This window comes from Chelonoidis abingdonii, chromosome 7 (genome assembly GCF_003597395.2).
Source record: "Chelonoidis abingdonii isolate Lonesome George chromosome 7, CheloAbing_2.0, whole genome shotgun sequence".
Lineage (NCBI taxonomy): Eukaryota > Metazoa > Chordata > Testudines > Testudinidae > Chelonoidis > Chelonoidis abingdonii.
In genome coordinates, this window is record NC_133775.1 from 21,960,061 (window position 1) to 21,975,254 (window position 15,194).

A 15,194-nucleotide genomic window follows, 5' to 3' on the forward strand; every position below is an offset into this window, starting at 1 on the left:
CAGGAATTTCAGGATAGTTACAGTTGCGCTTTTCACTATTTTAAAAAATACTTCTAATTAACATTCCAGCATTTTACTGTAGTGTTTGGCCTTCAAAGGATTGTCTTGGTCCCTGCTTTTGCTGCTTTGATGTAAAGCTTGTAAATTGCTTGCTCTGTATGTGTGTGAGGTAATGCCTCTGGCTCCTTTAAGATGTTAAGGAATCAGCTAGCCCAGGGATAGGCAACTTGCAGCGCACATGCCGATTTTCAATGGCACTCACACTGCCTGGGTCCTGGCCACTGCTCTGGGGGGCTCTGCATTTTAATTTAATTTTAAATGAAACTTAAACATTTTAAAAACCTTATTTACTTTACATAAAACAATAAAATGTATTACCGGCATCCAAAACCTGTAATTAGAATGAATAAATGAAGACTCAGCACATCACTTCTGAAAGGTTGCTGACCCCTGAGCTAGCCTTTCTCCAAAGTGTTGTTAAAATTTACATCTATAAAAAGTTAAGCAGTGTGACTAAAAATAATTTTCCTCCTGAGGCACTGTCACCACTCTAGTCTTGCAATAAAATTGTTTCGACTTCACTAGGGGTAAGCTCTAAATCTTTAACGTAGGTCTGAAAAGACTCATGTTTTGCCTTCAAGTCATAAAGCCTATAAATGGAAGTAGAGGTGAGGAGTCTGTTCTCCTTCATCACCTTCTTCCAGATCTATTTTAAATGACATGCTTCCAGTCATTGAGTGAGAGAAATTGCATACATCAGGCTCGCTTAAAAAAAAAAAAAAAAAAAGGGCCAGGGTTTCACACATTAGAATTCACTTTCCATTAATCTATTGTTACTTAAATGCAGTGATTTGGAAGTGGGTAATTTTAGTTGGATGCAGCTCCTACAAACAAATTGACTTCAAGTAGAATTATATTTTTTCAAACTAATACAGATGTTCTCAGGATCAGAACCTTCTTGGGAAGATAACTTTTATTCTGAATAAGGTATAGAAGCAAAATTCTACATGAGAGATGGGAAGGAACAGGGTTATATTGAAAACTTCATATTTTATTTAAAAACTGACCAATAAAAGATCCTTACAGAATGAGCTGAAGCATTCCAACCTTTCCTCAACTCAATCCTTGCTCAAACATGTACAAAGTGCCTACATGTACATAATCTGTAAAGTACTGTACAGAGTTAAAGTTTTCACATGTTCAGTTTCAGAATCAAACAGCATCTTTTGGTCTTTATTCTAAGAGATGATACAATCTAAAAATTACTATTAGTGAAGGTGAGTTAAGAACACTGACCACACAAATAGTAAAATGCAAAAAAGTGACCTTAAGTTTCCATGATAATTACAAATGTCTAAAGAAAATAAATGACTCTGCAGCATTACAGGAGATTTGTTAAAGTTTAAATAATGTAATTATCCTTACATGAATTAAAAAAATCAAGAACAAGTACATTTAAAAATTGACAGTTGCTTTGAATATATTACCAAACTTAAGGTGGGTTTCCAGGAAAATATATCAACAGTTTTGTAATAATCAATTTGATAAGTTTGTGTCAAGAACCGCGGTTATAAAAGTAAATAGAGTGACTGGAACAGCAGCTACTTGAAATTAAAATAAAATGCATTCCCTTTACCACAAATTAAAGAGATGTTTTGGAAGACCAGTAAAACTGAGTTTGGTTAAGGAACAGTTCTAGGACTTTACAAACATTCTGTTTCAGTTTGAGAATTAATGGCTGTTTTTTAATATACTGAATCAAACATTTCAATCACTGCTAAGAAATAGGGCCAGATCCAACTGCTAATTTTTAAAAAGTACCTCGCATTTAGGCTTTCTTCAATCTTGCTCTGAGATTGCTCCTCCCCACGCAGTGAGGAATCTTGAAATTTTAAGAGCTTGACTTTCAAATGGACATGGAATTATTCATCGCTAAATCTTGAGTATTTTAGGTTTAGAATGTCCATGATAGCAAAAGATTAACATTTTTGTAGTTTTCCCAGCAGTACTAAGGAATGGTTGATATTATACAAATAGCATACTTCCAGAAATGTCATGCATTTTAAAACAATCAGATAACTGCCTTTCACATTCTAGGGTATCTTTTTGTAACAAATCCCTTTATATGCATATGTAAAGTTTTCAAACTATTACATGACATGTTCATTGTTATGCTGCTGAAGCAAGCTGTGGTGTATGCATTCTGTAAAAGTACTGCGGCTGCATACTCTCTGTAGAGAGGACAAAATTATCCTTTACATGGCAGGAGGGAACCGAAAGAGAGCTCTGCCGGCTCACTCCTGCTACACCATAGATGTTGGTCTACAACACTGATCTCCTGTACTCACATATCATCCCTCATTTGCTAAGACTTATGCCTTCTGTGTATTATTTAGGAAGCCACTCTTGAAAGCACACATTTCACTAGCTGTGTTTTTAAATTCATCACTGGGCATGTCAAGCCAGATTATGGTATCCCCAAAGGATTTGAGATGCAAGCAACTGTGCTAATTCTTACTTAAAATTTGATTGAGGCTGTCACTGGAATCTAATAGCAACTGTTCCGAAACAAAATCATTACAGTCAAATGATTCCTAATTGTATATTGTAAGGCTTAGTCTAAAGCCCATTGATATCATGTTTCCATAGACTGCAATGAGTTTTAAATCAAACAGTTCATTAGAGGAAAAGGTAGTCCTCTCTTCAGGCCCAATACTGATTTCACATACCACACATGGATTGTACCCTCGACTGTGTCTTAAGGCTTATTTAAAAAAAAATGCCCCCCTCTCCCCCCCCCCGAACCCCCCAAATCCAGTTATATTGCCTTTAATATTAAACTCAGCTTCCAGAATCTCCTCCTATGGGTGCAGCTTTTATTATACAGGCTTGTGCGCTGGTTTGTTTTTTTTACATCAAAGTCCTAGTTCCTTTCTTGTAATGCTAAGGAAGATTTAATCAAGTCTTGATTTCTGTCATTGAGAAACATCCCAATTTGTCTTTGCTGAAATTGCTACCCAGTTAAGTATTGAAGTTGTGAGGTGTATCCATTAGTTTCAGAAATACAAATATTGTAGGAACAGGTTTAGGGTTTGTCACTCATGCCGGATTCACTGGATACTGAAGGCCTCTCACCATTTATCCTTAGAACAGTTATAGTTAGGGTGGCATTATAAGTTCCTACAATGGGGTCTACAGAAGCTAAACCTTGACCTACAGAACAGACAAGATAATTCTGTCTCACTTATTGCTAAGGATTTCAGCTGATGCCAAAGGATGATGCAAGGCAGGTACCAATTCATGTAATCAGTGTCAAACCTGAGGGACTCAATTAGCTGGAAGAACAACTCATCACTCCTACTAAATATTCAACATCTGTGATTGGTTAGGTACTTTGGGAATAACTACAACAATTTTACAATTCACTAGTGCTTTTTATATTCATTCAGAACTGATCAGTTTCTCTCTAGCATATCAGTAACCAAACTGCAATGTAGATATGCAAGTGTTAACCTTTTACAGATTTAAAATACTACTGGAATGGATCAACCATCCTTATTTCCTTCTGTCAGTCCATTTAGTCAACTGCTATTGAGGGTGAGGGGATAGGACTCCTTAAACTGGATATTGTAACTCTCTAGCGCAGCCTCTTTGGATTTTATACAGACAGGGCCAACACCCTTTGAAAGAATTCTACTTTAACCATTTCCCAATAAAATCAATGTGGCTGACAAGTCTGCTTTTACTGTATCATGATTTAGCTGTCTGATTTCATCATCCACCTGATTAGTAAGATTGGTTACCTTTACTAAGCATTGATGGTTCATTATAGATATTCAAGTTTAACATTTACTGTATTGGTTTCTAGAAAAAGTAGTTTAGCTGGGGTGCTCAAAACAATTTTGAACATTGACATTTCTGGACACTCGCACCACAGCTAAATCTCATACAAGCAATTAGCACTAACAGCCAGCTGCACACTTTCTTTCTTGCAAAACAAAGCTAGATTACCTTCAAATTTAGGACAGTAGAATGAATAAGTTAAAGAAGCCAAAACAATCCCTGATTTTAAAGCCTATGTTAAAAAATAAACACTCCATTATATGGCAAGAGGAAGAAACTGAAGTTACACTCTAAGTATTGGAAAAGTGCACATTTTTAATTTTTCCATTGTGAGTCCTATTAAATGTGCCCTACAATTACACTAGGTTTTCAAAGTATAAGTTTTATTTCACTTAACCTCTCTAATGTCTGAGATTGTGTCTTGATGCATCCAATATGTTCCAGTGTCCTGCTCCACATCATAGCCTGATTGATGTGCAGCGAGTATGGAGCAAGTCTCCTAATCAAGAGTAAAATAATGCAAGTGATACAATTTCTAGGTAGATAAAGAATCTCCAAGGATGCTAATCAACACCATCTCATGAACACAGCAAGGATTTTAAACTAGCAGGGAGGTGAGTGGGGGGGGGGGGAGTGTATTTGCAAATTATTTGAAAGGAAAATTAGTAAACAACTTGCAGTGAAAAAATTAACAGTTCAGATAAAAACATGAATAGCACCACAATGGATTGCACTAAGGTGCTAAAGGAGGTACCTTATTCCCTGCAGAGTGAATGCTATTTCTGAAGTGTATTGCAATGTGTAAATGCAATTGTGTAATGGTTACCATTTGGTTCATTCATCTACAGAAAATGTATTCCTTCTAATATACGTTCAACTAACATTCAAATTACTGAATTATACATAATGTTACATAGTTTACAATTCATGAAAACAGCTTGAAAGAATATTATAAGGTCACCTTGTATAAGGTGGGATGTTTAAAGGGCTAATATCCAGCTAAGACATTTCAGTTTTTGCGCTAATGGTCCAAGAGTGCTTTTTGTATCACCAAGAACAAATGTAAAAAATTTATAAACAAATGACAGTCCTCATAGCTGTTAAAGTATCCTCAGAGACACTGAGGAGTCAAACTATCTCAGTCGCAGCACTGTATGTATAAAAAAGTGTAAATGACACATCAGGAGACTTGCTGTAATTCAGATACTAGATTAGATGCCCATTATAGTGAATTTCAGTACATCAGTCATACGTGTGTTCCCTTTTCTTCTGGATCATTTAAAAAAAAGTTTATCCCTTCCATTTTGACCCACTTCTATAACTATATCTGTGGGCTATTTGCATTCACTTGCTTTCATTGTGGTATGCTGGTATTGTTATTAACTCTCCAGTTAAATTAGAGATCAGGAAAACGGCTGGGGTCCTCCTTATAGTCATCAGGAATAGTGAAGATGGATTCGTCAAACTCATCATAGCGGAACTCCTGAAACGTCACAGTGGCCGTGATGGTGGGAAACACAGGTATGTCTGGAGAGAGCAGAGTGGCACAGTGAAGAACAAAGACAAAGGGTTACACAATTATTGCATTAACAATCATCTTAATAAACTCTATCATATGCTTGTGATCAGGGACTCTAGTTATATGTTTCTGAACTTACTAAATATTTCAGACACATTATTGGCTTGTCTACACATGAAAGGTAGAGTGTGAACTGAAAGCAGATTAACTATTCCTGATAAAACAGAGTGGATTAAACTAATTTGAAATATTGCACTCTTACTGCAAAATAAGAACATCCCACACATGGAGTCAATCAGGAATAGCTACTCCCTGTGCAGAAAAGCCCTGAATGACTTGCAAACCAAATGGATGACAACCAAATTCCTTTTGCTTTGAATAAGCATCTGAATTTAGTAGATGAGCAAAATTGTGCTGAAAATCTCAGTAAGAGGCTCTTGCAATATTCAGGTTCTGGTCTCAGGTGAACAAAATGAGTCCACAGGTGCCAGAATGCTTAAATAAAATTTCAAACATCAAGATGTCTCAGTTTAAATTTTGGGCAAAGTCTTAGAGGTGGGTAAATCAGTTAGGTTTGTTTTTGTTTTAATCCAACATAGTATTTATAAGCTATGGACAAATTCCGTCTTCAGATCACACAAGCAGTTTCCACTGAGTACTGTGGGGTTGTGCATGTGTAACAGATGGTAGGATTTAGTGTATAAAAAAAAAGTTCAAATATACCACCACCATCCTGGTTTATAACACATAACCCTAGACCAAAGAGAGAGTTTAGTCTTGGATCTCTGCTGCTATTTGAGAACGGGGTGGGTTTGCTTCTTTATGGCCTAACGTTTTGCTGTGGTTATCTGTCCACGCAAATTAGCAAATATGTTCTATCTATCTGTTAACAGAAACTGGAAACCTGCATGTAGTTTCTCATAGTTGATTTACAGCAATCACGAGGTGCAATAAATAGTAAATGTAGAAAATATTCTGAACAATCCTCAGTCATAGAGGGTTAGGGGTCCTGGCAACAATCCTGATTAGAATCAGAATTTTCACTGGACTAACATTAACAAAAGTGTATTCCTTTACTCAAGGCCAAGGTCATCCCTTAATTCGAGTGATCTGCAGTTTCCCTGGGAGCACCACACCATGCAGTCTTTAGTTCAGAATGAGCACCAGCACTAGGAAAGGGTAATTTTTTATAATCTGGAGCTTCCACTGTTCAGTCAAGCCCTTTAGTGACTAGTAAAGCAAGTGACTTCTTGGTTGCTGACTCTTCTAATCCCAGCTATAAATATTCCTCAATCTTTCACTAACCTAATGGGATTGTGTTTCTTCCATTCACCAAGGTCTGGACTATATTCTTCTAAAGGCTGTGGCAGCACATTGTAACAGAGAATTAAGTTCTCTTTATATAACCAAAAAAATCAACAGTTTATTACACAAGTTTAGTCATTTCAATTAAACATCTCCACTTCTTAATAGAAGCTGAAAGTCACTTTACCTAGCTTTACGGGAAAGCCTGGTGGAAGCTTCATCTGAACAAATTCTCTAAGTTTGTTAAAGTGCTTGAACGGTGCAATTACTTCTAAAACATTCAATAATCTGAAAAGGAAAGTGCAGTTTTATTAGAAACTCTTCACTTTTGCCACTTTAAAAAAAAGTTTTGTTCCAAGAAAATTTAAACCGATGCAATGGATAAGTAACTAATACAGTTAAGGGACTGAAAATTAGTGCTGTAAATTCTACTACCCTCCAGACCAGATAAGCAGCTGCTCCCACGGACTCCCTCTCCCCCCCCCCCCCCATGACCTGTGATGACAGAGCACTGCTGCTTTGACTTAAGTCTTAGTGACAGTTTGAAAGTCCAATTTCTAGTAATCCACATCTTAACATATGCCATGTAATAAAGTGGGCATGAAAGCTTTTGTTTCTAGCCTCGGTGAATCATGAGAAATTGGATGTTAAAATCATGCTGCCAATTACTATTCTTCCCTTTTCCCAACACCTCAAAACTTGACTCCAGATTAATGTTAGAATTCATTTCTATGGAGACCTAGAACTAGGAACCCAAGCTTTAAACAATCACAAAGCTTAAAGCCTTAGCTTTCACGCATTATTGTCTCACTACCTGTATTCAATATCAGCTGATAAAAAAACCTGAAACTATAGAGAGTGGGAAGAAGAGAGGTGAGGCGTGTGGGCAGTACGGACCAATCTGGCAAAGGAAAAGGCAGTTTACAGATTGGGTTTCATTCCATTAATTAATTTTTCCATATTCACTGATCATTGCTTTGTACAAATGTCTGTTGTTTTAGAAGAGCTAAGTCACTCCACTGTAGATTTCTGAGTGAAAGTTTGAGAGAATGAGTCAAACTGCTGTTGACAGCATAAACCATTCCTGTTTTCTTGTCTAAGAGGCAGTACAAGAAGTCAATGACATTAAGGGGGAAAGAATCAGAAAAATAAATGTGCATACACCTGAATGGAATACATGTCTGTATTGTGACAAAGTTCCCCCTCTACCTTGGTGGGTCCTGCACTTATTGGCAGATTTGCTCACCTCAGTAATCTTCCCCCACAGTCTGGATCAACTCCTCCTGTGTCGGATCAGGAGTTGGGAGGTTTGGGGGGAACTTGGGCCCGCCCTCTACTCCAGGTTCCAGCCCAGGGCCCTGTGGATTGCAGCTGTCTATAGTGCCTCTTGTAACAGATGCATGACAGCTACAACTCCCTGGGCTACTTCCCCATGGCCTCCTCCAAACACCTTCTTTATCCTCACCCCAGGACCTTCCTCCTGGTGTCTGATAATGCTTGTACTCCTTAGTCCTCCAGCAGCACACCCTCTCAGTCTTAGCTCTTGTGTCTCTTGCTCCCAGCTCCTCACATGCACTTCCTCTCCTCTGGCTCCTCCTCGTCTGACTGGAGTGAGCTCCTTTTAAATCCAGGTGCCCTGATCGGCTGCAGGTGATCTAATCAGCCTGTCTGCCTTAATTGGTTCTAGCAGGTTCCTGATTACTCTAGTGCAGCCCCTGCTCTGGTCACTCAGGGAACAGAAAACTACTCATCCAGTGACCAGTATATTTGCCCTCTACCAGACTCCTGTACCCCACTGGTCTGGGTCTGTCACAGTATCCACATCTCAAAGAACAGTTACAGTACAGGTAAGGTAACTGTTTAATTTCCCCACATATGAACGTTTACAGACAACTCTGACTTACGATTCAATTCCCAAGGGAAATTCCTGGCTCATGGCTATTGTGGCTTTAAATGTTTTCTTGCTTTCTTTGCAGACCAGCTCTCTACCCAGGTGAGGAGCTCTTTAAACAAACAAACAAATAGTTAAACGCACTCCTCAATGGGACGTTTGCTTTTATGAAATAAATAAATCAGACCTAAAAAAGAGTTGATGTGAAAAACATTTATATATAAGCAGTATTATTATGAAATAATAGCTGCACCTAGGAGAGAAAAGGAATTGGATGGCATCTTAATTGAGCTAGTAATTAATCTGACACTACCTTAAGCATAAATAGGATTGTTGTACGTAGAAAGCTTTACTGAAATGTGTTAAAACACAGAGCTTAATCTTTTAAGTGTTTAAAGTTTAGGCTTCAGATATCAAGTAGTCCACAAGCTTACAAAATATTGCTGTATTTTCAGTTAATTGCAGTGCAAGATTATATTGTCAAATTATTTATATCCTCCCTGCTACACAACCCCGTTTTTACTCATGCCAGCCTTGTGAAAAGTGTGTTTTACAGGCCAAGGCAAGAAAAATACAGATACTATGGAGTTGTAAAAAGATAAGCTAAAGGAGGAAAGTATCTACAGCTAAAGACTCCTTGTCTTTAAAAGAAACTGATACACTTACTTTCCATTTTCAGCAGATATGTATTCTTCCCACGTAATTGTGTTGGGTGGAGGTGGAGTAAGGGACTGTCGTCTGACAGGCTGTTAAGGAAAAACAAGTGGTCACTTTCTGTAAAATATTAAGTTATTGCATGGTACTATATCATTCAAAAGATAAAACTGCACTTTTCAGTCTATAAAAATGCATCAGTTCATCCCCTCCAATATGAAGCTAGCCAAGTTTAACAGTTTCAACTAATCTCTCTACCTCCTGCTCTTCCCTCCCAGGGTTTTAACTTTGCATGTGGACATTTGACTCCAAGTATTAATTCACACAGAAGTCTGCTATTTTAGTGCTGCAATAATCACCAACATCAGGATGACAAGTAACAGGAAAGAAGAAACTAATGGAAATAAATAAAATCTTTACGCTGATTGTTCTCATAATACACCTTTTCTTTAACATAAAAAGAGTTCCCTTTAAACTAGATGTTTGGACAATGCTATTGTAGGATATTCTTAAGGATAATCCAAAGATTTTAAACTTAAAAAAGACACTGAGAAGATAGTTCTGTACTTCAAGAATATACTGCATAAAGAATTGTTTGAGATTCCAGGAGCTGGCAAAATAAGGAGATAAAGTTGACTGCAGCAAGTAAATATTTAATGTATAGTGGAAAAAAAATCCTGCTGCTCATTGCACTTCAGTGGACGTCAAAGTTCCTACATAAGGTGTTGCCAAGGATGAAGCCATTTTGTTTGATGGTACACTCATTTTCAAAGAATTTGAATTGAAACAGGACAATTCTTGAGAATTTACAAAGATAGTAAAATCACCCAATGCTGGAAATCTTCCCTCTGATGTCACATTTGCTTTGCCTGAAAAGTGCTGGCAACACCGAGGATGTTTATGAGACTGGTCCATTTCATTACTGCTCAGAACACCACAGGCAACAATACACAGAAGCATGACAAGGTTTATTCTGCTGATTGAATTATGGAGGTGACTGGAAGGGAAATGATTATGGAAAAAAAGTATGGAAGAAAGCAAATTTCCCATTTGATAGAGACAAATACATTTATTACAGTCCCATTTCCAATACTGAGATGCCAGTTTCCCATTCTTGCTTGACTTTTTGGGACTATGGTAATTCTCAAAATGTGCTAGGTGGTTTCCAAACACAGAAGAGTTCCTGCCCCAAACTGCCTGCAATCCAAAAGAGCATGATCTTAGATGCATTACTACAACAAATCCATTATGTCAGTTTTTTTTATTCATAATCAGTTTTGTCCAAATTGCTATATTCTACTTCTAGCAGTTTGCTTTGAAAAGCTGTGATTTTTAAAGATGGTATCCAAAACGACAGACTTTGGAGCGGGCTCCTTTCTGATGAACCTATCTGAAATCCTAATATCTTCAGGGCAAGTTTAGTATTTAAAATCTGCTTGTTTTTATTGCCTGGCTGTGAATGGACATTCATAGTTGATACTGTCTTCCATTATAACATCACCACATTTAATATTCCTTGTCAGAAAAAGCAGCATACTGATTCTCACCTTAGCAAAATAATTATGCCATATGCTAACTGACTATTCAATTCTATTAAGTCTATAAACAGAACAGTAAGAAAACAAGATTTTATGGCTTGTATAGTACTTCACTAACATTTCAAAAGATTATGTGTATTTTACATATCAGCTCAATTGTCCAAACTTGTATCCAGTGGCATTATTTTAAGTTTAGAAGGTGCATTTCAACTGTGAAGAGAATTCTGAAGTTAGAGTCAACCCCCAAACAGCGAGAGGAGAAAAGTCCAAATTATTGAAAGGATAAATATTTAAGTTCCATTTAAGGATGGCAATTGGAATATTTCTTCCTATAGCTAATACCCAGGCAAACAACTTGAATCTAAATTAGGATGCTTAGTTTATATGCTACAAAGATTTGAAAACTTTAATCAAATTAATTCAAACATGCCAGACTGAGGCTCAGACCCCTTCAAGCGTGGCTCGCCCAGATATGCTGGCAGGGGCGTGACAGGTTGGACTCGGTAGTGACAGTGCCAGGACACATACTTGAGTTCCTACCTTGGTGGATCAACCCTCAGATGATTTGCGAAGTTGTCCCCTTCAACAGTGCACCGCCCTCCTTGTCCCTAACAACAGATGCGTCAGATCTGGGTTGGGGGGCAAACCTGGGAGATCTTCGAACACAGGATCTGTGGTCACAGGATGAGCTCTCCCTTCATATCAATATCAGGGAGCTCAGAGCAGTGCGGCTGGCATGTCAAACTTCCCAGTCCCAGCTACAAGGCCAAAGTGTGGCAGTGATGACGGACAACACCACTGCTATGTTCTACATCAACAAACAGAGTGGAGCCAGTTCTCCCCACCTATGTCAAGAAGCCCTCCAACTATGCGAGCTCTGCATAACCCACTCCATTCACCTGGAGGCGTCTCCTCTCCCAGGAGTGCAGAACGAGCTAGTGGATCACCTCAGCAGATCGTTCTGCAACCACAAATGGTCCGTCCATCCATCCAGATGTTCTTCATCCCACATTCCAAAGGTCGGGATTTCCCCAGGTCGACCTATTCGCCACCCGGAGCAACAATGTTCTGCTCCTTCCAGAAACACAGCCCAAGTTCAATCATGGATGCGTTTCTGCTACTTTCAGGAGACCACCTAATGTATGTCTTCCCACCAGTCCCACTCATACGCTAGGTGCTGCTCAAGATCTGCAGGGATAAAGCAGAGGTGATTCTGCTTGCCTCAGCCTGGCCCCGTCAACACTGGTACACCACACTTCTGGAGCTGTCAGTGGACACCCCGATCGTGCTACCACTCTGCCCTGATCTGATCACTCAGAACCATGGTCACCTCTACCACCCAGACCTCCAGTCCCTCTATCTCACAGCCTGGAAGCTCCATGGTTAAGCCTCATGGAGCGCCTATGTTCGGAGCCGGTAAGGGAGGTTCTTCTCGGCAGCAGGAAACCTTCCACTAGGGCTGCTTATCTAGCCAAATGGAAAAGAGTCACTTGCTGGTGTGCCCAGCAACACACACCTCCACTCCAGTCTATACCATTCATCCTGGAGTACCTTCTGCACCTCAAACAGCAGGGCCTAGCAGCATCATCTGTCAAGGTGCACCTTGCTGCTATCTTAGTGTTCCACCCAGGAACATCTGGACGCTCCGTGTTAGCTAACCCCATGATAGGACATTTCCTCGAGGGTTTGGAATACCTATATTACAGATCAGGCAACCGGATCCCGCATGGGACCTTAACCTGGTCCTCACCAGGCTCATGGGGCCCCCTTTTGAACCACTGGTGACTTGCTCCCTGTTTGTTGTGGAAGGTGTCCTTCCTGGCAGCCATCACATCAGCAAGGCAGGTGTCCAAATTAAAGGCTCTGACCTCCGGCCCACCCTATATGGTCTTTCACAAGGAGAAAGTGCAGTTCAGGCCTCACCTAGCCTTCCTCCCCAAAGTAGTGTCACAATTCCACATAGGTAGAAAAATGTCTTGACCAATCTTCTATCCTAAGCCTCACACCAGTACCCAAGAGCAGAGACTGCACTCACTGGATGTTTGGAGAGTGCTAGCATTCTACATCTAGCGCACAAAACCATTCAGGAAGTCAAACCAACTGGGCGGTAGCAGACCGGATGAAAGGACTCCTGGTCTCATCTCAAAGAATATCTTCTGGATCACATCCTGCATTCACACGTTACAAGTTAGCCAAGGTCCCAGTCCTAACTCTGATGGCACGTTCCACAAGGGCACAAGCTTCGTCAACTGCGTTCCTGGCCCAAGTCCTGATACAAGAGATCTGCAGGACAGCAACTTAGTCATCGGTGTTTACGTTTACCTCTCACTATGCTATCACCCAACACGACAGAGATTATGCAGCATTTGGCAGGGCAGTGCTCCAATCAATGATTCCTTAACTCTAACCCCACCTCCGGGGTAGAGCTTGGGAGACACCTGATTGGAATTGACGTGAACAAACACTCAAAGAAGAAAAAACAGTTACTCATCTTCTCGTAACTGTTGTTCTTCAAGATGTGTTGTTCATGTCCATTCCAATACCCATCCTTCTCTCCTCTCTCGGAGTAGCCAGCAAGAAGGAACTGAATGGGGGTTGGGGTCGGCACGGTCATATATTGAGCACCATAAAGTTACCACTCCAGGGGGCTCTACAGCCGACACGACAGGAGCTGCTACGGGAAAGCTTTCCAACGACCATGCACACGGTGCATACACACCTGACTGGAGTGGACATGAACAACACATCTCAAAGAACAACAGTTATGAGAAGGTGAGTAACCGTTTTCTCTACTCATCCACGCATATTTCAAGATCAGCATTCAACATTGTCCTGTACTTCAAGCTTGACTTGCAAGAGTCACTTGGTAGACAGAAGATAACATTACCAAACTAGGCCATTTCCATTACTAAAAGGAAAGTGTCTAATCAGGGCTCTGGAGCTGTGCTCCAGCTCCAGGCAAAAACCTGCAGCTCCACTGCTCTAGAGCTGCTCCACGCTCCAGCTCCGGGCTCCGCTCCAAAATCCCGTATTTAATACCATGAAACAGAACATCATTGCACACACCACACTAGACTTAAATTAGGAATTCAGAATGCTTGCCCAATATTTTATGTTAGCACTCAAGTGTCAGGTTAGATGGATTACTGTCAGGCTGATTTTAGAAGATAAATCTGTTCCTAGAGCAGTTCTACTGTGTTTATGCTTTCTTAAAAAAAAAAATATCACCTATTCTCACCAATCTAAGTGCCTGTTCATGCAATAGAAAACTAGTGCAAATTAAACGTAAAAGTGTCATTCATTCCAAATAAATTACCACATTTATTGTAGGATTTGAGAGGTCTCTATCTACTGAGGTTAATCTCTTCCAATGGAAACTGGACATGCCTGAAGCTTGCTAAAACATTGCTTGTGGATCTCCAGCCCTGTTCCAGGGAGGGATGCTACTTTCCATTACCATATATATTCAGAAACTGAATGTATAATTTTTAAGTTAGGCAAAAGTTTTAAAAAATTGGTAGTAAATTCTCAAAACCCAGTATTTACATATCTACTAGTAAGATTTCAGGAACAGGCAACTGATGTAAAAGATTTTTTTAAAAAAATCTTGCCCTATATTCTTAGCACACAAATAAAAATGTATTAGAATCCTATTCTCTGAAGCACTGTGGTCCAGAAGGACACCCCTGTAATTTGCACCACCTGGCACAACTGCACAGTCATTCCTTACTAACACTGAACTCACTATCCATGTAAAAATAGTAAGTTGCTTGTCCCCCAAGCAGCAAGTCCACTGTGACAAGTTACATATTAGAAACACCAAGTAATTCCAATGCTCCCCCACCTCTGCTCCCTCCCCCAAGCATAACATCACATCAGTCATTTTATGCTGGATGATTTTAACACACAAAAAAACTCAAACAGAAAATATTAAATCAATTCACCACACAGTTGAACTCCTCGTGCTTTGACTTCATGTAGAAGTTTGCTCTCTTTACATTATGATCAGTGAAATATTTGCTATCTACTGAAAGTAACTATAATTAACTCAAGATAGTAAAGTGATATCCATGCCTTCCTTATGTTACCACATTTTACCAAAGAGTGTAGGCCACAAAAGTTGGAATGCATAAAGTTTACCTGAAAATTATCAGACAGACTAAAACCACGAAAGTACATTTAGGATAGTGCAAAGACTACAAGTCAGCAGTTCTAATGATTTGCGGAATAATTTCCCAATTCATGAAGGAAAGAGGGAAACTACATTTTAAAGTTAATCCTGCCCAAAGCTCTAACCAATTGGCCTGATAAAGTACTTAAAATGGGGACCATTCAGAAGCCAGGTCTTGGGTAAAATCAGCTGGCTACCTCTATAAAGTGCCCTAGCAGGGGACAGCACTAACAAAAAAGATGACCTTCAAAGCAACATTCTAAACTAGAACCA

General features: G+C 39.5%; 1 protein-coding gene across 1 annotated transcript in view; it reads right to left on the reverse strand.

The window, feature by feature from the left end:
- Positions 1-955: 955 nt before the first annotated feature.
- The window catches only part of ANKRD13C (ankyrin repeat domain 13C), a 53,098-nt gene continuing 38,859 nt past the window's right edge, over positions 956-15,194 (reverse strand). The window contains 4 exon segments of the mRNA XM_032778451.2: positions 956-5,370; positions 6,855-6,955; positions 8,572-8,670; positions 9,225-9,304. Of these exon segments, the coding sequence (XP_032634342.1) occupies positions 5,240-5,370; positions 6,855-6,955; positions 8,572-8,670; positions 9,225-9,304 (411 nt within the window). The 3' untranslated portion in view covers positions 956-5,239.